The sequence below is a fragment of the Myripristis murdjan genome, chromosome 2 (assembly GCF_902150065.1).
Source record: "Myripristis murdjan chromosome 2, fMyrMur1.1, whole genome shotgun sequence".
Taxonomy (NCBI): Eukaryota; Metazoa; Chordata; class Actinopteri; order Holocentriformes; family Holocentridae; genus Myripristis; species Myripristis murdjan.
Genome location: NC_043981.1, coordinates 10,252,820 through 10,277,578, shown reverse-complemented (window position 1 = coordinate 10,277,578; position 24,759 = coordinate 10,252,820). Strand labels below are relative to the sequence as shown.

At 43.1% G+C, this 24,759-nt stretch overlaps 2 protein-coding genes across 3 annotated transcripts in view; one reads left to right on the top strand and one right to left on the bottom strand.

Moving 5' to 3' along the window:
- Positions 1-17,242, bottom strand: part of dock9b (dedicator of cytokinesis 9b) — a 62,376-nt gene extending 45,134 nt beyond the window's left edge. For both annotated transcript variants that reach the window (XM_030070369.1, XM_030070392.1), the window contains exon 1: positions 16,824-17,242. In XM_030070369.1, the coding sequence (XP_029926229.1) occupies positions 16,824-16,937 (114 nt within the window). In that variant the 5' untranslated portion in view covers positions 16,938-17,242. The remainder of the gene's footprint in view (positions 1-16,823) is intronic.
- A 1,464-nt stretch (positions 17,243-18,706) lies between these two features.
- The window catches only part of LOC115371609 (bone morphogenetic protein receptor type-2), a 31,287-nt gene continuing 25,234 nt past the window's right edge, over positions 18,707-24,759 (top strand). The window contains exon 1 of the mRNA XM_030069070.1: positions 18,707-19,712. Coding sequence (XP_029924930.1) covers positions 19,634-19,712 — 79 coding nt within the window. The 5' untranslated portion in view covers positions 18,707-19,633. The remainder of the gene's footprint in view (positions 19,713-24,759) is intronic.

Here is a 24,759-nt window from a genome sequence, read left to right as displayed (position 1 = left end):
CTGTGTGTATGTTGGTGTGTTGATAAAGTTCCTCTCCCTATTGATATTTGGGTCTCCTTTGAACTTCTCCTTCACCGTATCCGCTGCAGCAGGCACCCACAGCAGGCTCTGTTAACACACACTTCCCTTTATCCGGCACTGAGACTCACCCAAACACACACACACACATACACACACACACACACACAGACACATATACGCATACATGAACTCACACACACCGACGCTCTCCTGCTGCTTCAGGAAGGGTTTGAGTTGCCCCTTTGTCTCTCCCCAGCCAGTCAGCACTCCCTCTAAGGAGAATCGCTCGGCTTTAATCTCAGTGACGGAGGCGCCTCGGCTCAGCTGTTTTCCATCGGAGCGAGTGTTTTCAGAACGATGACATTTAAGGAGTTATCAACAAGGAATTACTGTAAAAATTACCCTAATCCTCGGTGATTTAGTCTGTTTTTCTGTTTTACGTTGCTTTGCACACAACTCCCAAACCGCACTGGTGCCTACAAGCCACCACTTAATGATCGCCAACGCATACGGCTTCACTGATCAACAACCGTGACTAATATACTGATAATAAATAACCCATTCGATGATGTGTGTGGGTGAAGAGATTTGGCCTTGTGTTGCTAGATCTCCCCAGTGCATGCAGAGAACGGGGGGTGGGAGGGACGTGTGATGCCAAGAAGAGTACATGACATGCCATGGGGTCAGGACGACTTCAAAGGCCGCTGTCTCTGCATTGCGGTTTCAGCTCTGTCGTTCCTAACAAAAATGCAACAAAGCAGAGGGCGAACGTGCTTGTGTGTGTGTGTGTGTGCGCACGAGAGTGCAACTTCCACTTTTTGTGTTTCAGGCTCTTCTGATGTGCCCAGAGTGCAAGTGCTCTGCATAATCTGCATCGCTTGTGTAAACCGTGCTCACTTCAAAGGGACTCGCTGAAATGCACCATTCAGAGAAATAACGTCTGCGTATTACGAATAAAAACAGGAACGGCACGCCGAGGCTGTGCAATAAGATTGTTCCATTTAGCCAGAAAAACAAACCGTGAGGTGACACTGAGTTTGGAAAAGCTTTATACGCCCCAGTAATAACAATAATAATATCCATAATGACTTGAGTATTAGAGGTCATGTGGTAGAGCTGCAGTCGTAGTGGAGCTTATGGGAGTAGCAGCAGCAGTAATGGCAGTACTTAACTAACAATTAAGGTCACACTAATGCTTCGCTGTGCAATCTAAATTAAAAGAATCATTCACCACAACACGAAAATTCACTTATTATCGGCTACATTTCCTGTATTGTTGCTGTAGAAAATTCAGCCTTTAATGAGGTAAATATTGAACTTTAAGACCCACAAAACCATCATTTGGCCATCGCTTGGATTATGTGGTATTGTTTTTTGTGATGTGCAATAACTTTTTACTAAAGCTTTTCCTTCTACAACAACGGGTTGACTGTGTCATGACTATTATATCATTTCATATCGTATTGTATCATCCACACTGCAGTGGTAATCTGACTAAACTAGATTTGCCCGGTGTTGTTTTGAAGCTGGCGTTAACTGCAGTAGTTTGGGAGAACGTTGAGATGAAACTGTTTCTTTTGTGCTCCTGCAAAAGTACATGGAGTTCAGGGTATCCGCGGGGTCTTGAAAAGTATTAAAAGGTGATAAATCAGTTTTGGGAAAATTAAGACCCTTAAAAAGTATTAAAAAGTCTTATCGTGACTTTATACAGTCTTAAATTTTGAAAGTATTTTTTTTGAGTCCCAAAAACATCATAAAAGTGTGTGAATTCATTCATTTTTATTAAAAAACAAAGATGAACAGGTACATAAAAAACTAGGCTATTGTGGGTGCGTTCGTAAATTGTCTCGGAGAGCGCCAGAGCGAGCGGGCGGGCAGAAATTCAGAGGCACAAAGTACGCTCTGATGTATCATAGTGGTCTATAGTCTTTATCACTAACTAAAACTGTTCAGTTAAAAATATCACTGATGTAATGGTTACCGCTTGAAGTGGCGGCGAGGTATTAAAAAATATTGAGAAGGTCTTAAAAAAGTCTTAAAAAAGTATTAAAATGAACTTCAAGATTCCCGCATATACCCTGGAGTTACAACTGACATGAAAGTAGTAGATAATGAGGGAACTATTCCTTTAAGGCGAAGCTAATAGAAGTTTCTGACTCGGCCACGCACCGGCCAAGACACTGTGTTTCTCTCTGGGATTGTGTACTGGGTGACTGGGTGACTGCCTTCCTGCCGTCCTGCGGAGGCCTCAGCGACAGCGTCACCAGCGCAGCTTGATAATCAGCCTCTTGTCAGGGCCCGCGCAGCTCTGAGGTCACCCTGCTTCATTCACCCACATCCCTGGAGCGCTCTCACACCAGCACGCTTCCTGCAGCCATCTCTGGTACTGTGCCAACAATACTGTGTGCGTGTGTGTGTGTGTGTGTGTGTGTAGTGGGGGCGCGATTGCAAATGAGTTTACACAGCCATCTGCGTAAGAGCTTGACGCAAGAAAAAGTTGTCAAAAATGAAGGGAGGAGGGAGCGAGTGAAAAAGAGTGAGGGGAGTAAGAGGACGGTGTCCATTTGTTTTTGCACAGCTTGAATCCATTAGGCTATGTGAGCCGTCCACGCCCTTCCTCAGAGGCTTGCACGTGCACACACACACACATACACGCACACACATGCACATGAACACAGAGCGTCACATGAGTCTGTGGAGAATTGCGTAAGGCCAGGTTGACGTAATGTTTGGGAGCAAACCATCACTACAGGCGCCCTGGAGAGAGTGTGAGGGTGTTGCCTGAAAAGCAGCGAAACATCCCATCAGCCTCATCTCCCTCCACACACACACACACACACACACACACACACACACACACACACACACAAACACCATGACCTGCCACTAACCTCCGTAGCTGTGGTACGCAGCCTGAATGATGAGCCGCATCGTCACTCAAAATTCATTATCGACCACACAGACTAAAAACGCAGAATACCCTTTAATGTCAGAGAGAAGATCAGTGGCCTGTCTCGCGCTTCACATCATATTAGACCCAGCTCCAGGTAGAGCAGGGAGAACACGTGGGACCAGTTAAATGTGATATGTGAGAGGGGAGTTCCCTGAGCCGCTATGATGTCAGAGCTCTGTGTTCGTCAGCTGAAACCCAGAAAGTCCCTGCATGGAATTAACCCACAGGACGAACGATATAAAAACAGTTTGAGAGAGGGTCTAACTGAGTTCTATCACTTTCTTTTATCACTGCCTTTCTGTGAAGGTAACATCACTTATTTACATTCAATACAGCAAACAGGGATACAGCAAGGAATAGACACAAGCACAGCATCAGATGGACATGAGCATGCACCCTGTGTGCAATACCAATGTCATTAATAATGCAACATCTATCTACCTATATTTCTCTATGTATTTGAATATTTGTACATGTATGTGTGTAGGTGCACATTTCCAAGCTTTTAAACGCTTAAATAGAAATGAAGTGAAAAATGCACTGTATTTTATGTTTTGTCCATGTTTAAGTTATTTAAATGACTTCAAAGATTAACCTTATCTAGGGCCTCATACAGTTTTTCCAAAAGCCTTCCAGTTTCTCTTAATGATGGTCTAGAGATGTCTCTGCCCTGTAATGAATGCGGTTGTGGGAGAGACACTGAATCCTTGTAAATCTTGGGATTTTTTTTTCCACGAATGTGATCAAATAGAATATCAGAATATCAGCTTCTTGGCGGCTTCAGTCCAAACATATAGGTATCAGCCTTCAAAAACCAATATCAAACTCTAGCCTCTGCTGACCTTCTGTGGTACACCCATTTTCACCATTGTGTATTTCTGGTTGCTGGACTTTGCAGCATGGACAATCCCAAACCAAATAAATAATACGTATATGGACATCAATGAGTACCAGGCTCATTGTCTTTGTAATAAGATTAACTTTAAACTTTAAATTGGTGGGCTAGACATTGGGCTGGAAGTGGAAAGACAAAAGCAGACATGATCCCTAGAAAAACACCATGGATAAACATGGGCAAAATGACCCTAGGATAATATGTAAGGCTCAAATGACAAATGTCAGAAGGGATTCTAGGAAAGAAAACACTGAAATGACCAAGTTAACCCATCCAGAGTGCTTCCTTGCAGAATTATTGTGCAAATGGGCTGCTGGCACGGAGTTCCACTTTGCTTTGAAGTGAGAACGGCTTTTATTTTGATATTTGCAGCATGATAGATGGACAGGGGTGCTGCAGCTGCAAAGTGGAATTGTTATTTTTGCGTGAGGGGATGGGGGAGGCCACCGCAGCTTAATGGACATGAAGGAAGCGATGCATCTTGAAGTGGGGATGCCTAACAGTGAACGTCCTTGAGTCAACCTGCGAGAGCACTCCTGCTTAACCCCCTCGCTATTGATTGGCCATTAAATCTCTTTGACTTAGCACGGGCAGACAGTTGGCTAATGGAGCTAACGTGAAGGAAAGTAGCTTAATGTAGCACTGCATAAATTCAACCAGAAGACAACACGAATACAGACCAAGGAAGAACTCTGTCAATCCATTTAATTCATGTATTTTTGCAGAAAGAGGTGGAGTCGGAGTCCGATTGCTTTGTGTGAACCCAGATAGATAGATAGATAGAGAGAGAGACTCATTATCTTGATCTTACTTTGCTTTCCTTGTGCAAGCAAACTTAGGCAAAATCTGAGACTTATCTCAGTTTTCCTCGGAGCAAAATTTTCAAGTGTTTGATGTGCTGCACCAGTAATTGTATGATGGGGACTCTGAAAGATACGCTCCACTTCCAAATCTAGTTCCTCGGGGGAGATTATTAGGGGGATTATTAGTCCAAATCCTGCTGATGTGTGCAGTTACTTGTGTTTAATCTGACAGTGCTCCACTGTATCTGTAAATTATTAATTTTTCACCCATTTTTCCCTCTCAAAGAGGAGGTGATAGGTTGGATGATAACAACCTAATTATAGCCACCGGAGACAGTGATCAAATACAGAAAGGCAAAACAGAGGAGAAGCGAGCAGAATTCAACCATATGAGTATCTCAAACAGGGAACAGACCCGCTACCAGCCGCTCATTTTCTGCTCTGTTCTTTTCAGGGGAAGCCAGCACAGGACGGTGCTGTGATGCTGTGGATAAATCCTCTCCCTCTGTTGTTGTGCTTGTCACATACTCGTCCAAAATCTACACATTCCTGGACTCTGCTCACACAAGCCAGGTACCATCTGCATTTGGGCTGCTGGCTGAAAATAATTATGGTGAATAGCAAAAAGGGAAGCGCACCCAGGAAAGCTTTGGCTGGTAAGAGCACAAAAGCACAGGTGAAAGGGGGAAAACCTCACTTGCAAGCCCACTTTGCTGAAATCATTTGATTTTGACAAACGCAACGGATCATTAGGGGTCTGATTTTCATGCACCGCATTGATAAACCCAGCTGCATTGATCTGTCAAAGGTATCCGTGGAATTAATTTTTCTGACTGTGGTCTGAATCAATGAGACATGTTCTGAATCAAAATGAAATGGTTTGAACTGAATCATTCCCAAGTCTTAAAAAGATTGATGATGATCTAACAGAAAACTATAAAATACAACTTTTTTTTGTTAATTTTTGTGCAAAATCTTTTTTTACATTTCAGAAAACAAGGATAGCCTTACATATTTGCACATACTTATTAAAAGACATACAATTTCGGCTAAGGATATCCAATCTATGCCTTGACTCAAATTGTGATTTACAAACTTTAATCAAATTGAATCATTCCAAACCATAAAAATCATTCTTAAACCAAATCACTTAATGATAAATCGTGAATCAAACTGAATCAACATTAAGCCGAACATCCACACCTCTACCTTTCTGTTTGTTTTTTTAAACTAATGTAGAAACAAGAACAGGAGATGACACACAAGGTTAGACTTCCAAATGAGTTTACCAGAGCAGTGGTGGGCATCCACACTTGAGATCCCCTCAGACTCAGTGTTTCCTCTTCCTCCTCCACGGCCCCCAGCTCCACCGCCCCTTTATAAACATAGCCACAGTTCCTCTCAAGGATGGAGCGAAGTCCCTCGAACAGAACCACGCTGGTGGTGCATCCCATGGTGCCACCGAACGCAAGCCACCACCATGCAGGACAAACTGGCAACCTTGACTCTGACCTTCTGACCTCTGAGTCCAACAACAGCCCACCTTGACCCCAATCAGTCTTGTACACTGTTCACCTTGACCTCTAGCCTTTGATTTATAGGTGTCCAGAATTGATTCTCACTAAAATAACAGCACCTCCAAAGATCCACTGCTTCTTAAAGACCTCTCACACTTGCACTGGCAGGGCAGAAAATCCACCTGGAGATCATTTCAGTCTCCTGTGGCTGGGGCAGAAACTCAAGAAATCATTCCGCTTGAAGCACAACCGCCGTCTTCGAGGGCAAATTTCAGTCCAACTGTGCTGCGGCTGCCGGGGCCGTGCGTATCCTCCTGTGTTTTGGCTCAGCGGGGACGGAGGGGTAGAGGGATGAAGGATGAGTGGAGGAGAGAAGCCGAGCTGCTCATTCAGTCGGAGCAGGGCGTCGACTCTCTGGCTCCTCGCTCTCGCTCTCTCTCTCTCTCTCCTCTTTCTCCCTTCCTTCTGCTGGGGTATGAGGATGCTCAGACTCTCTCACTTTGCTCTCTCTCTCACTCTTTCACTCTCTCCTCCACTGCTTCTCTCTGTCTCTCTCCACCTTTCTCTCTGCCCTTTTATCTCTCCTTCTCATTCACTTTCTCCTTCACTGCCTCTCCCCCCTCTCTGCTTTGCTTCCCCTCTCCATCTCTCACTCATGCTTGTCACTTTCACTTTTTTCCTCCCTCTCTCTCTCGCTCTCTCTCTCTCTTTCTGCCTTCCTCCCTCCCTCCACCATCTCCTCCACTCCCTCTCTTTCTCCTTCATTCTCCCCCTCCCTCGTTCTCCCAGCTTAGTCATTTCTCTGACTCGGCATGCTTTGTCAACAGTAAAAGCATACTGTTTCCAACAAAGATACACACAGAGACGCACCCACACACACACGCTGGCTGTCACAAACAATGTTTTGCCTTTTCTCCCTCCCTCTCTCTCTCTCTCTCTCTCCCTGTCTTCTTGTTTTCCTCTCCCTCTCTCTCTCTTTTGCCCAGTGGCAGTGATATTACAAGGGATGCAGTCATCCTCCTGATGTCATTTGCATGCCCTCTAAGACATAAAAAGAAATGATTTAACTTCTCTCAGCCAGACCCCCTGCCATTAACTCCTTCTTCGTCTGTTCCATCAAGCCCGATGCGTCATAGGACAACCAGGACGAACCTGGCAGCACCCTGCAAATCATCATCCAATTAACGTCACGAGGCATGCACGGTCTCTCGGAAACCAACGATGCACACTGCAAAAAAAGTAACGTGGCAAAATCTTCTTTTCTTCAAACAAGTGACAGAAACCTGTCAGGGGGAAGAGATGGAGCATAAATATGCCGAAACAAGGCAGAATAAGGCACTGGTGTCAAGGAAATGAACTTGATTCAAGGAAATTCTGGGAACGAGTTGATTAGCATGAGAAACAAGTGGGATTATCTCGTCCCACTGGCAGATTTTGTCCACTTAGTTTAAGAAAATGCGATTTTAAGACTGAATATGAGACGGAATGACTGTTAAGATGGATATTTTTAGCAGTGTGTTAGTTCAAGGGTATAGGCTTATTCACGCTAGGCTAATTCAAACTCAGAAGCAAACAATTCACAGGATTTTTTCCCCCTCCCCTTCTCTCCATTGGCTGATGTAAATATTTCATCAGTGGTTGACACACTCACCTACTTTTAAGTGGATGATGCAGCGAAATGCATAGCATGGTATAGAGGGAATGAGCATTGCATAAAAACAGAGGAAAAGCAGATTGGCTGGGCCGAACAAAATCATGGGAAAGGGTTTCTGAAGAGGCAGAATGACAATATTAATGGTCATGCTTGGATTAAAGCAAACAAAAAGAACATGAGGGGGAAAATATTTCAGTGAGGAAGTCAAAATGTGCCATTAACGAAATCCTCTGAAAATCAGACAAATAAAAAAGCACCACACATCAAAAAAGAGAGCTGCTCTTATCCCACAAGTGGCATTTTTAACACAAAAAAATGTCTCCATTGGGAATTTTCTCCTCTGCTCGAGTGTGGGAATACCACTCGGCTTGATGCTCACATAGCTGTAAACTGGTTTTATTTTGCTCCAGCATTTCCAGGCCCATTCACAATCCCTCAGCAGCATTCTCCTAACAATGTCATTACATTAGGGCAATTCCTCAGAGGACGCATTAATCTAATGAAGAACCAGACAAAGCCAAACTGCACCCCATAATGCACCCGATAACCTTTTCACACAGAGCTCTGCAAACCGGGGGGATTCTGTAGCAGCGCACAGTGTTGTTTTGTCAGAATAAATATCCACAAAAGGCATCTATCGTCTGTTTCTGCATGCTGTGTAGGAATGACAACGGAGTACAGAGTGTGCTGGGGGAAAAAAAATGAAAAACGATGGGCAGTGGAATAAAAAATCCCCCTAGCTCAGCACAGCAAAATAATGCCCTTTTCAGATGCTCATCTTAGATTCCACAAAATGGTACATTCTTGCTCACTCATAAACTTTTAATTGTGAATGTGCTCCCTGAAATGTAGTTTTATGGTTTTTGATTTTTCCTCTGGGAGGAGGCTGGAGCCGTGTTTGGTTGGTTTGGACCAAAAATGTGGATTTCATCGGCCGACGCATTAAAGCACTGTGTCTTCTCTACTCAAGGAACAGAGCAACAGTAAAAATATGACAGATTACAGTTGGTCTCCCAGCAACAAGACACTGTCATTTAAGAGAAAGAAATGACGGGAGGATTAAGTCTTCAAGACAGCAATCACTTCTGCCAAATTCAAGCAATACAAATCAAATGAACCGGAAATAAACTCCTCACTACACCTTTATTTCCCAGAGAGTTAACCCCTTCTTCACTCTGATTTCCCTTAAATTTCCCCTTGGGTGGCTTCAAAGATATTTTCCCATATTATACAACAACGTCACATATATATTCTGTATCTGCTGGTGGCAACACTTCATTGAAACTACATCACACTTATACTGAGTGAAATATTCAGACCCAGGATTCCATTGTGTTACGGCTGCAGCATTACAGCAAACAGAAAATATAAGTCTTGTGGATCATTTTAAACACATTTCCCTGTAATTCAGCTGGACATATTTGGGATCTCTGGGAAACCTTGGGATCTCCACTTGAATTTAAAATAAAGCTCTGTGGGTTTGAACAAAACCCTCGCAGCATGCATTTGTGATGATGAACCCACCAATAAGACTGGCAGAAGTTAACAGTCAAGCTGCTCTGTGAAAGCACTGGTCTTTATGTGTACAGCATCACTGGCTCTCTTCTCAGTAGGATAGACTGGAGGATAGACAGCTGTGGTGGAAGAACTGCATCTCTGCTGCCTCCTACAGCTCAATCGCGGCACAGCAACAACAATGAGGCCGGATGACTCACTGGAAACATGGCCAGGACAAGCTCCCTTACCTCATCTTTTCTAATAGATTTTTGAGAATGCTCCCTCCGCATCCAACATGAATCAAAAACAACATGAAATGCCGCCAGGCACACTGCAAGCCCCTGCAAGAGGCTGGAGACACGCAATTGAAAAAGTAAGCTTTGCCCAAAGTGTAATGTGACCCAGAGAGCCTGCACAGCAAACCACTGATTAAAAGACGACCTGGCAGCCAGGTTTTACTGCAGTGGTGTACAGGGCATGGAAAAACTATCTTGGGTTTGCCTTAGAAAAAAATAGGCCTCACCTATACTGAGGGATTTAACCTATTCTATTACTGCAAAAGACTGCTCGGTAAATAATTTAAATGCAGACAGCAGCAGTTGATGTCCAGCCCATACATCATGGGGAGAGACAAATTTCAAATAGCATCAACACACGACAAGCCACTCATTTAAAAGTTTGGGCGAGTCAGAATGACACTAAATTCCTCATTACTGGATTAGTCTCTCTCAGTTAAGCAGTTTCCCAGAATCTGGGTGGGATCAAGGCAATTGAGGATAGCCGATTATTTTACTCTTTTGCAGGTCACTGAACTACCGCAGGGAAAAACTTAATTTAACTGTGACTGTCCTATTCTTCATTGGCGAAAATGTGTCAATAGGTTCATTAGAGACCTAAATTTAGGCTAACAACAATGAACGTTACTGCAGAATCTGGGTTACTGCGTGTGTGATATGTTGGGTTTCTCATGAATGCCCTGTAGGTAATCTGGCAGACGAGGATGGATCCTTTTGCACAGCTTGATTGAGAGACAATTAAAAACTCCTGCCAGACACATGGCTTTGGTTCAGTTCCATAGCCACTCTCATCCTGACCGACCAATAATGAGAAACACCAGCACACTGCTATCATTGTTACATTCTACAGCTAGGCTGCCCAAAGTTGTGTGTTAATGCTACCCTACAGCACCACAGCCTAACTTTTGCATGTTAAGACTCTCAGGCTGCTGTGAAAATAGTTGTGCCAAAAAGGACTTTGAACATTTTCCACCCTTAAAGGTGAAATGTGCTGGTTATTTTTGCACATTAAACAGGGAATTGGAAGAGCAAGTGGGTCAAGTGGAGCAGATTTTTAGGGTGAATTTCATTTTGCTGACAATGCTGGCTGCACTGCTGATCGAAATAACACGTTTTGTTGTGCATCCCCATATTCAAACTACTTACCCTGCAAGAAGTAATTTAATTACATATTAGGTCATGAAGTTTTGTTTTTCTTCAAACAAGTGGAAAAAAATGTACCAGAGATCTCCCTTGTTTCAACATATTTATACTTATTCCCAGAAAAAAACAGCTGACACAAATGAAACTGCATTGCAAACAAGTGGGATTACTCTCACTAGCAAATTTGGTCACTTGTAAGAAAAACAAGACTTCACTTATTATGAGACTAAATGACATGTTAAGATGGAGATTTTTGCTGTGCACCTCTTGCTATTAAATAAGTGACAAGGATAGCTCATGGTGACATGCATATTCTTCATAATATACTTACATAATAAACATCTGTACTGATGCAAACCTATGCAATTACAGTATTTCATTTCAAGCAGGTTGCGCATGTTGTTTTATGCATTTCTTGTGGAAAAAAAGCACAGAGCACACAGACTGACTGCACTTCAACTGACAGGATTGTTTATATGCCCTTCCTCCTTGCCCTCCAAGTCTGTGATAATATCCCCTAAACCTTGGTTATATCTTACATTGTTGTTGTTGCTGCTGTTTTTGTGTGCATGTGTGTGCGTGTGTGTGTTCTGTGCTTGTTTTCACTCGAAATGCATGAAACAGCTTCCACAAACTGCTGAACTTGAAATGTAACGCTGTTGTCTCCTAAACCCAAGGCAGATTCCTAACACTGAAAGAACAAAAGAAACCTCAAAACACTGAGGATGTTGCAACAAGCTGCAATCTCCCTTTCACACAACATACACAGACTTGAATCAACCCTGCAGGCCGTATAGAAGAGGCAAAAAAAAAAGTGCAGCAGCTCTCCAGTAAAAACGATGTGGTATTCAAACTGTAAAAACATGTTTTTGTTTGAGGGCCCGAGGGCTCCAGAGAATGATGACAGCCGTGTTCGCTGAAGCTGGTGGAAACTGGCAACTTGTCAAAATCTTGTCAGTTGATAGGAATCTAATTCTTGTAGTGATATGCTGCTGGGTCTCACTTTGTTTTATCATGTAGGGGAAACTAAGTGTATGTATGGGTGAAGCTGGAGGGGGATAGGACTGAAGGGGCAGGACACACAGTGTGCAGAAAAACACCCACACACACACACACACACGCACACACATACATATATATGTATATATATATATATATATATATATATATGGTGTCAACCATTTAAAGTGAATTTCCTGCATATATACACAGCCTGACATGGCCTGTGGTAGACCAACTAGATGTGGGTAAATGGCAATTTTCTACTTGGTTACATTTTTATTCTTACATTTTACTCAACACTTGTTTTTCCTTATAACAAGTGAAAAAATCTGCTAGTAGGATGAGATAATCTCACTTGTTTCCAATGCAGTTTCACTTGTTACAGGAATTTTTCTGCAGGTGTCCAAGTATATAAATATGTTGAAATAAGGCAGATCAGCCCACTAGTATTGAGAAAATGATGCCTGATTCAAGGAAATTCTGGAAACAATTTGATTAACATTGGAAGCAAGTGGGATTATCTCATCGCACTGGCAGATTTAAGACATTTTAAGACTAGAAATTAAACTAAATGACTTGTTAATGGGGAGCTTTATGCATAGAAACATTTCAAGATGGTTGCTATTGTCCTATCACTGAAAGGGGGGAAAGATACAAAGCTTATTGTCACTGTTGTAGTGTTTAAAAGGCTTTATCATATTACAGGGAGTTTCAATCCAGTCCTCTGGGATCTCTCAGCATTAAACACAGGCCTGTGTTCACTACATGAGGACTCAAAAGCCCTGTAATGTTGCATTTTTACAGTAAAGCATATTACTATGTGTTCAGTATTGACACAACAATATAACTCACAAAAAATGCAGGGGACGAAATACCAATGACCATCCTGAGTGGAAATTATACTCATGCACACATGGCATGCATCTGAGAGACGCAGGAAGAACAAGAGAGAGAGAGACGGCTAAAAGAGAGAGGGTGTTTATGCAAGCGTAATGGTGGTAACTGCACAGACAGAATGAGGTAGCCTAAATAAAGCAGACATGGAAACCACATGGCCAGCAAAGTCCAAGCCTCAGCTATCAGCAGCAGCAGCCACACGGGAAACGACCACAAAACCAGTGTGCAACCAAACGCCCTGCTTCCTCAGAGCTTCAGCCCACTGTATCATGACACAGATATAGGTCAGCAATGCTAGAGCATCTGCAAATCTGCACATAATCTCCACCAGGTTTTTTTTATGCTATAATCAGACCAAATCCTCTAAAGTGGAGTTCAGTCTTAAGTGGAGTTTCCATCGTTTAACTGCAGGTCAACTGCACCGTCTACAAATAGCTATCAAGATAACAGGAGCCACAAAATATGCTTCTCTTGCTCAGAGGTTTGGGTGCAGAGGCAATGGTGTGAGGGTAGAATGTAGCTACAGTTTCTGAATGGTAGTAGGCAGATCGACAGGGAGAGAGAGAGAGGGAAAGAGAGAGAGAGAGGCTGAGAAAGACGAAAGACAAATCTGAGTGTACTGTATCAGTGCATGTATTCCTATGAGTGTGTGAACGCAGAAAGCCCTGACTGAGAGTACAAACGCAGTCAGCAAGGCGAGGGAAGGGCAGAACAAGGTTTAAAAACCTCCAAGCAAGCATTTCCTTCAGTTGGAAGTGATTATTAAAACTGCAGGGGCCGCCTTTACTGCCCTACTGCTTGGCTGCCACTTTGTTTACAAAGGTATAGCTGAACGCCAGCCACGCCTGCACTAACTACAGTGTGCGCATCAGTGTGTGTGTCTACGCTCAAGTTGCTCTCTGAGTTGCCCACCGTTTGGAATCTAGATGATATAGCACATATGCAGATATTCATAATTGATGGCCTCCTGCCCTGGGTGCTTAGGGTGACACCATGTCACAGAGGAGATAGAGGGCGTGTTTAAAAATAGCTAGGACACCTACCCTCTCCTCATTCATTATTAAGTACAAGTCAGAGATCCGATCTGACATCCATTATGCCACTCCACACACTGTGGTCTATGGCAGAATTAATAGGCCACGATGGCATAATTGCCAAATGTGGAGATGAAGACTTAGGGTGGATAATGGATTGCATTCAACATATAGGAAGAGCAGGGCTGAACAATTAATCAAAATATCATTGAAGACACAATATTCTAAGAGCAATTTTCAAATCACAGTTGAAATGTGTGACAAAATACCATTATAAATGTAATATTGTGGTGCTACAGATGACTTGGCCTACAAATCACATTCTCCTGACATAAAAATACATCATTGTTTGATAAAGACCCCAGCAAAAAAATCACATCATTATCAATTTTATAGGGTTTTTCTGTGAAAATGAAAATAATGATGCAAAAATGTTTTAAAATTGTTAATCATACTGCAATTGCAATATCTGTCCAAATAACTGCAATATATATTTTTAAACATATCCTTAAGCGCTGAAAAAGAATATTTGAGACTGTCGAGTACCACCTGCAAGACCTGTGATTCATCAGCAAAATATTTGCTGCTATTGGCTTTCAATTTCAAAAACCAGTTTGATCCGGAACGAAAGCATGCACTCGCCTGTTACATGGCATTCTGCATCCTAAGCCAAGCCAACATGCTTCTGCCGGGTGAAACCTGAGCTGTTGAGCACACTCTTTGATATATACTGTATATATTTGTTTTTACCACATCAGCATGTCGGTGTGGTGGAAATGGGCACCAGAAACAGCTGTGCCATAAGTCCGGGCTCAGCCTATGGAGCCCTGCTATGACTGAGGCGATGATGAATGTGAGTGTAACATGATGACCTGCGCCCAGCCCCGATATTAACCTATTAGCGCTGACAAGAGCTCATAGTCACTGGTCAGTGGTAGGACCCCTGAGTTTTCCATATCATGTGAACACAGTCAGAAAAGCATCTATGGCTCTTGGTTAAAGCTCTCAGCCACATGCCAGAGACCCTGTGTACTAATTAAGGCTGGCATCACTTTAAAGGAAAGGTTAACCTTAAATAATTTTTAAGTCATTATCTACTCACCTCTATTTCAACTGGAAACACTACTTATGTTTCTATGTCTATCAAACACACTGAGTTAAATCCTGCATTTTCATCCCAGCCTTCTCCAAATCAATTAAAGCTTTTTACAACTCTAAAAAGCATAAAATGTGCATCAAATTTCTCCAAAAAGCTTGTGCAGCATAATCCTTGTGTTCTGCAGTCAGCAAGTGTTTTGTAACTGACAATGCTCCGGGCACAGATGGACGCTACGATTGCAATTAAGCAGGAAAATATAGGGACAACAAGGTAAATATTGGACTTTGGGACTCAGAGGAATCATTTGACTTGAAAATACTTGGATTAAGCAGCACAAGCTGGATAAATAAGTCTGATGGACATTTTATGCTTTCTGCAGCTGTAAAAAAAGAGCAACATTAACTCCAAAAGTCTGAGAGAGGGCTGAAATGGGGCATAACTTGCTATGGGTCATACAAATGTCAGTTTCAGTTGACACGGGGACAAGTGGATAATGACTGAATTTTCATTTTGGAATAAACCGCTCCTTTAATTGCTGAAGGTCAGGAACAGATAAAAGGGAAATGCATTTTCACTGCAGATAAAGAGTCAGCCAATATGCGATGATAATAAACAAGCACTCAAACAACAATACAGTTGCATCCCAGTTCTTTCTGCACTAACGTGCAAATAGATAAGGCAGTTTTCATGGCCAATAGATATACTCGATCCAAGAACATCAAGTGATGTCTGTGCCTTTGATTTCTTTATAATTAGGTACAAGATCCAGAGGGGCATGCGGACCACGGGGAGACAGGAAAGTCCCAGCTGACAGCAAACGCCATTAGCTGGGGAAACATGCCATATTGATCACCATTATGCAACAAGAGGCAGCCACGGGGTTAGTTAGGTCACTGCTAGGGGTCAAGTCCCTGTGGTAGAGAGCACAGCAGTGAAAGAAAAAGCAAACAGAATAGCTGATGATGCTACATCTAGGCTAATGAACCAGCAGCAGCAGCACTCTGTGGAGGGAATTCACTAGAGTCTGCATTCAGGAGGGAAGAGCGAGCTAACAATTCAACATGTGACCCCCTTTTTTTTTTTTAAACATGAGGAGAGATCTGATGACAAAACAACAATCAGTGCTTCTCAATTTTGGTCCTCGGGAGCCAGATCCCTGCTGCTTTTTCTATTTTACCTGGTAGTAAATTACATTTGGAGCAGTCAGGGGCTGAATGAGCGCCAGTAGACCAGGTTAATGAAATCATCAACTATTTAAAACAGAAAATCAGCGGGAGTCTGGCTCCATGATTGAGAGCCCCTGCACTATATCATCCTCCTCATTCAGTTAAGAAAGTTTATTCAGTGAGTGCACGTGCCAAGCAGCCTGCATACTACATGAACTCTCAATATACAGTTAAAGAATGAGGTAGTATGTGTCACTGGCAGTTGTACCTTAGTCATTACTCAGCTCTTTCTGTCTAACCTATCAAGTTGCAAGGTGCACCCAGGGGTTCAGATGACATGATAAATTAAAAAAGACGTGTGTGTATGTGTGTGGTCTGTGTGTCCTCTTTCTTGTCCCTTTATCCCAGAGAGTGGATGGTGTACATTTCAGTTACCTGGCAACCCCCTTTGAGAAAGTTGTAACAATAGACACCTTGAAGACTACAGTGGATATGCACCAGTGAATGAAAATGTCAGGCTTTTCTGATAAATGTTGAGCGATCAGTGGTTTTTAGGGCATCTGGGTGGCCTTAAACCAGAGCATCAGGGTTCAAATCATCATAGTCAGCGTGCAACCACCATCCCAAGGCCTTTTAGCAGGACACTAAACCAGTTCTAGGTTAGTTAAGGAGCTGAGGCTGACCTTCCCTAATGAAGCACTGAGGATGAATAAGAGATTTCCCTATGGGAGGCAGTAAAGAATCAGAAACAGAGTCCTAATTATGTGAGTGAGTGCATACGTGAGAGGAAAAAGTAAGGAGGGAAAAACATTATTTATTGTTGTTATGCCTTAGGTCTCGCCTTACCATCAACACTGACGTCCTGACAACCTCGGAGACGCTTTGCCTCAACTCGGCGGCGGTCCCAGGCTTGTTGAGACCCCGAGTAAACTTCCTCGCCTCTGGTGCAGCCGAAGCCATAGTGCTGCAGCCCACCTTTCATCCAGATGACAACGTGAGGCGCAGATAACGACGGCTACTCCGAGAAGCTGCACGACGAAAGGCTCAGATCATGCGTTCCCGGCTGTCCTACGTGCGTTGACTGCGCATCGGTGCTGTCTTTTTTTTTTTATCCTGTCATTACGCGTCCACACAACTTTGTACAGCCTCAGACATAGCGACAGCAAGGAGGTTATCGCACAACAGGAGACAGAAGACTGCGATTCGGCGTTTTCAACCGAGATCGGACACAACATCCACAGCCTGCGATCCTCTGTCCCATAACCGGAGGTCCCTTGCGCAAACTGGCTGGCACGCCCCCCTCACTGCCCTGTCTGGGACTGTGCCCGCGGAGACTACACGTGAAACTAATTTATCCGGGAGGGCCTAATATGTGTATAACTATGAATAAATATCCTGGGAGGGAAAAAAAAAAATCAATTCTGTTCTTGTATTATTCCATCTGGGACTTACAGTGCGTCTGTGGTACTCAATAATGCAGTTACAGTGGTTTTATGGTAGCCAGCTTTATGACATTTTTTATCCTCTATGGTATCACTACATTATTCCTAAATTATTCTTTGTATAAATATTGCAGTTTACCTTATTTATTGTTGGATTAATGTTGTCGTTTTCAAGAGATTATATTCTTTGATATGATCAGAAAAATAGACATTGAAGATTTACATTGCAATGAATCGATTTCAGTAACACAAGGGAGATTATAATGGACTACATATATCCTAATAATTAAAAGAGTTGCACAAAGTAGTCGAAACATATATTTAAGGTTATAACTCCTAACAGTAGACTGTTTTTTAATAGCCGTGGGCACACATTGCCACCTGGTGGAATATTATTTTTTGGACTCTTAACTATGCGAACTTATTTGACCACAGCGAGGCAGCAAAGCAACACAAACTGTTGAATCACTTTTGCTGCCTTCAAATGCAGTCGGAAATAGGTCAAATGACTTGAGAGCGCATGAAAGGGGCGAACATGGTGAAATATTGTAATGACGGAATATTATAAGCTAGATATGGAAACGGTATTTTATCCATGATAACCGACTTATTGTGGCTTAGCAATTAATGGGGAGGATACAAGCCAAGTTTGGGGAATTAATTATATTACCCCTGTTATAGGTAAATAATAAACATATATAACCCCCCTCCCCCGCCACCATGCACATTTTCCCTTTATCATGCTGCTGCAATAGGCCTTCATGACAGGTCCGCAGGTCTGCTTATTACAGGGTCCACTGTGTGATTATTTCCAACCAGCAGCACTTGAATGCATAATTTATCTCGTCCTATCTAATTCAAAATAGAGGCATGTGACAGGATCTGATTTAATGCACTGAGTGTGGTGTGCTATAGAGATTATTTTAGGCCGAGTGCTGCAGCATTAGTGATGCACAGGTGTTGCACGGGTTGGGTTTATTCTACATAATTGATTTTGCATGCTTAAAATGAAACGTCTCTTTTTGTGAAATGCTCGTGATGAAAACAACGACCGCATCTCAGATTCAGCTGAAAAAAAAAACAAACAAACAAACAAAAAAAAAAACACCTAATCCACTGGATTCATGTGCACAGATTTTGCAGGAGAGTACAGTAAACGCATGATGGTATAGGCGTCATCCCGAAGCACTTGAAGGCAGCATGGGTTACGAGGGTGCTATGTCCATAGTCTGCGGCATGGAGGCGCTGTAGTTCTCCCTCTGCTTGTGTCGGACTGCCCTCCACCCCCAAAAGCAACTCACAGCAATCTGATACCGGAGACGAGCGGTCCAGACAAGCCTGCAAACGAGGCGTTCCCAGCCGCCCTGCCTGTCTGTCTGTCTGTCTACCCAGCGGAGCTCCACACGGTCAATGCCAAACGCTACTGCCCCGGGGAAGAGCGGAGGAGCAGACATCCATCCTCTCGACCCGTCGTCTGCCAGCAGAGGAATATTTAACCCCCTTTTAATCGCGAACTGAGCAAGCTAACAGGATGCGTCGTTGGGCTGGCAAATTATTTTTGCCCACAACGGAGACCGTGAAATGAGACGGGACGCGGAGCACTAACAACTAGCAATTAAGCTAACATTCAGTAGGCTTCGATAGCATTTAGCTTCCAGTCTAGCCAGCTAACCAAGCTAATTGGCTAACGTTTATATACCAAATTTTCATTATTAATGTCGTGGAACTGCGTGTGTTTGCAAAGGGTATGCGTGAGAACGGACTGTATCTAGACGGATGAGTTGTCCGTCGGCTATTTCTGCGCTATTCTTCTCTTCTCCCAAGTTTTCTAATCCCAGACAGTCGCCCTAGGTAGCTAACAGTTAACATGTTAGCCAGCAGATATGGACGCCGTTCGCTGGCTGGTTGTAGACGGCAGCTCCGCCAAACAAGTTAGCTGCGTTACTCGGTTAAGCAGTCTTGTGTGTGGTGGGGTCGATAGCAGGGGTACTTTTACTGGAAATTAGTCGTCAAATCAGGACAATCAATCCCGACACATCAGCGCTACCTTTTCACTTCCATTCTCAATGTGTGCCGTGCTTGAGATAGCAGTTCAAGTTCTTGAGCTGACGTGAGAAGGGAGAAAACAAAGTGGTAGAGCTACAAGACAACAGGACCGTAACACCAAGACTTGGAGGAGCTCCAACTACGAGACCAAAGTCGACATACAGTGTCATGGCTGTGGGCCGAATCACGATGCTAACATTGGCAAAGATTGGCTTTTGCGTGATGATTCTCCTGACTCCCGTGGCTGGTAAGTGACATGTTTGTGGATGGTGATTTTACAACATGTAGAAATGTGCCTCTGATAGGTATTTGATCCTTTCCTGCTTTGATGCATGTATTTCCTCTACATACTAGGTCTAGTGTCTGTTTTGTTATTTCTGTGGTTATGAAAGATATATCTATCCTGTCAAAATTGTTGATTTTTTTGTTAGTCATTTTGTTCACGTTTTGCTTTCACAATTCCTACGGCCAGACAAGCAAAATCAGGCATTCTTGTGCCGTGAGAGTACAACGCTAATCATACTAGACTAGTCTAATCAGCTCTTTTCATCTTGCATGTCAAAATACCACACACACACACACACACACACACACACACACACGCACACTCTGTGTGTGTGTGTGTTTGTGGTGTGCCTGTCTCTGGAGCTGTCTCTCGCTTCCTTATCCGTTTTTCTATCTGGATCTGTCTCTCTGGACTCATCTCTGAGCTCAACTCATTGTAGTTTGGTTAAAATTCACAGGTTATCTCTTATTTGCCAGAGTAGCCAGTGCACCCTTGGCTGCTCTTAATCATTCTGTGTACAAAGGCTTGGAAAAGCACTGCCAACATACTGCAGTCCTTGTCAGCCAAGTTGTGCCCCCTGTTCTAGACTTTGGGTTGAAGCCAGGCTTCTGTGAAACCTTGAGCATGATAAGATAATGACTGGGCTGCACAGCAGTACAGAGAGATGGAGGTGCAGTTGATGGGGGGAAAATAGCTGGAATGCGTGGGAAGACAAGAAAATTATTTTGCAAGATACGTAATTTGGGTGGTAGTTTTGACGTGGTGCTAGGCAGTGTGCTGGAAAATGGGTGGTCTCGTGTAAGCCCAAATATGTGGGTGTGAATGTGTGTGTAAACAGACGCTTAATAATGCATTATCATCTCTGAAATTGTTTAGTTTTTGTCCAGACTCGTCCATTCATGGACAGGGTGTTATCACAGAAACCCAGAATAATAATTGGTCTTGTAGAGGGAAATATGTGCTGGTAACGCGTAATTTGAATGCACAACCAGTGTAACCGTGCAATTGATAGTCAATGTAGGCTCAAATTCCATATCACAAACATTACATGCAGCGTTTAGCAGGGACTATAGCGGTCAGAGTCGCCACACCCTTACAGTATTTCTGGGACCTGAGGATCATGAAGTGATATATCAGAGTGGAGGGGAAAAGGTAGTTTTTTTATGAATTAAACCAGGAGCATCATGGAACATGTAGGCAGGCAGGATGTGGGTGAGGGGGCTCTGAAGAAATTTTCAAAGACATGATTTGTCAGATTATGACGTAAGATCAGGAGTGACTCTGCTGTCCTGTTGGAGTGGGAAGGTCACTCCATCATGGAGCACCCAGGAGGGAAAAGAGCCAGGGTGGTGTGTGAGGAGAGTAAAGTGCCTGGTAATAGCAGAGAGCAGTGCACGGATTGGCAGGTGGGGCAGGAGCGTGCCCTGGAGGACTGAGGGGTGCCGAACCCTTATCAGACTTGTATGCCTGCACCTGGGCTTTGTCTCTGCTCTCCAGCTTTCATTAGTACGAAAAATATGACAGGGAGTAGACAGTTCTCGAAGTCATTGCCGGTTTTTAAGAATGTGAGTGCATCCCTCATACAAACCATCGCGCGCACAGCATGCATCAGTGGCGTGTGCCTCCGGCCCAGCCAGCAGCACATTTTCACCATTTTATTTCCTCAGTCTTGTTGCTCTCGCTTTCTCTCGTTGGTGTCTACCTTTTTACCCACCCAATATTTGTTGTTTGTTTTACATTTTTCCAAGTGCAGGAGATTAGGTCGGTATGCATTTTTAATCCATAATCTCAATATTCAGACCAAATTACCACTAATTTTTCAAACATGCAGCCCTTTTACACACTGCACAGACTGTAAGATTGCTCATCATGAAAAATTATTGCCTCGATAAGCTCACCTTTATGAGACATGACATGCAAATTAGTATTCCCCTGGAGGGGTTTAATAACTACCCTGACTGTCAGAGGGATTGACATATTCACTCAATATTCAGAACAAGGGCAATTAATAGTACTCATATGCATGCATGCCATGTAAACAGTCAATAACTTCAAATTGTTGCACTGTGCAAAATTAATTGAGGCAGCAGTCAGAATTTGCTGGCATAATGACTGGAAAGAGACAGGCGACAGGCTGCTATCTCTGTGCCGCTGTTTTGTTCATGTATGCAAAGCAGAGATATTCCATTGCCTTCTCTTGCGATGATGCCAGTAATGATGATGAGAGGAAGCAGAGGGGCTAATAGGCTGGGGGAACATGTTAGTAATCTTCCTGACCTGACGCCATTCCTTTTGCTCTCCGTCTTTATTTCTCTCTCTCACCAACTCTACTCCAACCACATTATTGCTGTCATTGATCTCCCCCCTCCTCCTGACTCCCTCATTACCTGCATTAATTTCTCTTTTTAATCCTCCCTCATTTTCCTCCCAACTGCCATGTGTTTAACCTGTCGGCTGCTGAGCTTGTGTCGTCCTTCCGCTCTGCGTCCCCACTGACTAATCGACGTGTGGGCGTATGCCTGCTGCTCTAAAATCTGGAGTAGAAACGGTTCCAAACACCGCACGAGCCCGCAGACGTTACCTGCAGCGTGACCACAGGTGTTCTCGGATAGAGACATTAGAACGGGGTGGGCAGTCATTCTTTATCTTAAATTCTTCTCAGGTTTGGGGTAAATAAGCTACTGATTTGTATCTTTCTTGCCATGCACACATCACACAGCACAGTCCACGTTTGGAAAGCAGCCTGTTTGAACTGTTGTCACAGGTAAGCTGGAGGTTTAGGGGCAAAGAGGATTAGAGGAGAAGTATTATACTATAGAATAAAAAGTCCAGCTCATTTGCTCCGCTTGTCCAAAGCCTGAAGCTGTGTCTCGTGGGCCCCATACTGTGGCGGTGACAGGCCCACTGTTCCCCAAACCAAGCCCTCTCCCTCCAGCCTCTCTGGGCCGCAGGGGACTCTTAAAGCTGTCAGCTCCACAGTCATGTCACGAGCTCAACAGAACAGGGACAAAGAATTGGTAGAGTCAGTTGAGTGAAATTGTTGGTTCCTACAGACCGAACGGCTGTGAGTTCTTTGCCACACAGGCAAGCCCAGATTGAAGCCTAATGATTTGGTGAGCAGGGTGTACACATCACAGTCTGGCCTGAGATAGAATCAGTGGTTTTTATCAGGAATGATCTTTTGAGGAAGAAGAATCACTCACTTTAAAAGCCAAGTACACAAAATGTGAGTAACATTTTTGCATAGACATTTTGACAATTTATTTAGTTGCTAATTTGTTACTGCATGGTACCAGGACAACAGGAGAGACACAGTGCAAGATATAGGGCCTATCATGGAACATAAATTATATGAGTGGGTATTACCGCATTCATCTTTCGATAATAATAATTAACTTTTCAAAATGGTGTTGCATAGAACATGATAAACAATAATTAAAAGCCAATAAGAAACTGCAAAAAACAAGACACAATAATTAAAACAAAGGTATAGAAGAATAAAATAGGTAAATATGTGAATAAACTTATTTACTTTTATTCATAACAATATGGGTTTTTTTTAGGCTGATACTGGATAATGGCCGATGGCAAAACCAACCACAAAGCAGGTTAAGCTTTTCAGTCAGGTCTGTCTGAAAAGACATGTCTGAGGCCAGGCAATTTTCGTCACCCATGTAAAAAGCCCTTTATTCTGCTAGTAAAGGGCTTTTTACATGGGTAATGAAAATTGCCTGGCCTTGATTCATTTTCAGTGAGCGATACAGGCGGGTGGAGCAAGACAGAGGTTCATTCTCGTTTTTTAAAAGTGTGTTGGCACCTGATTTTGATATCGGATCTGATTGGTCCTAACACGAGTGTCAGAAGGCTGTGCCTCAAGATTTCATGATGTGCATTCAACATCACACCACTTTTGAAGTAGTGCAGTAGGATAGTGATTATAAAGCAGTTCAACTAGCTTCAAGCTTGTGTGTCAGCAAGCATCTTGTTGCTGGATTGTCAATGAGCAAGTCACTGAAATTTTAGCAGCTTGCAAGGCTCCATTCTGTAGCTCACTCTCTACTCTCTGACTTATCTTGTGCAGTTGTGCAAGCAATAAAATAATTTTCCTGAATAAAATAATCACATAATTAGTATTTTGTTTGTGGTGTATTCAGATAAAAGCTCAGATACGAAGTTATCATGACCTAGCATAGTGTTAAAAGCAGTCTGTAAAATCTTAAAAATCTGAATCTGAATCTGTCAGGCAACCACTGCAGAGAAGCAAAAATAGAGGTAATATGATGACGCACATTTATTATTCGTCGGTACTATTGCAGCAGAAGCATTCACAATTAAAGAGCGGGGCCATGGCCTGGCAAACAAGACAGGAAAACAGGGAAGTAGAAGCTGAGGCCAGAGGATATGAAAGCACTGCACCCACTTTGATTCCATAATGTCTTGCACTCAGTCCACATAGTAATTTTGTGAGGGGAAAAAAATGACACTGACAGTGAGAAACACACCATGGAACAGTGAAATGGGTGGGTAGAGCAGGAAGAGGGTGGGGGGTAAAGGGGGCATTTGGTCTCTAATGCAGCTAACCTTGTACTCTGTTAGATAAAAATCAATGGCTGCTTTGCTTGGTACCATGGCCTGAGTCCAGAGCAGAGGTAAAAGCAAGATACAATACAATAGAGCAGCGTTCAGTGGACCTTATGGTTTGGCAAAAAAGAGAAATTAGTGGATGTTTTAGAAAACAAAAGGTGCAGCCTTTAGATGGTAACTGAGAGTGACAGCCTATGATTAACACGAAGCGTTCTCCTTGACTAGCAGAGACAATGGGTCTGGAGCGCACAAAAAAAAATGCTCAAAGTGTGGGTGAGCCTTTTTTGGGTAGTATTTTCATATTCTGACATGATAGAATTTTGAAAAGGCGAATGGCTTTTGTGAACAATTGCAAGGCTCTTTGCTGATATTGGTTGATGATTGATCACAACAGATATTTTTAAAGAATGCTTATTTTCTCTTG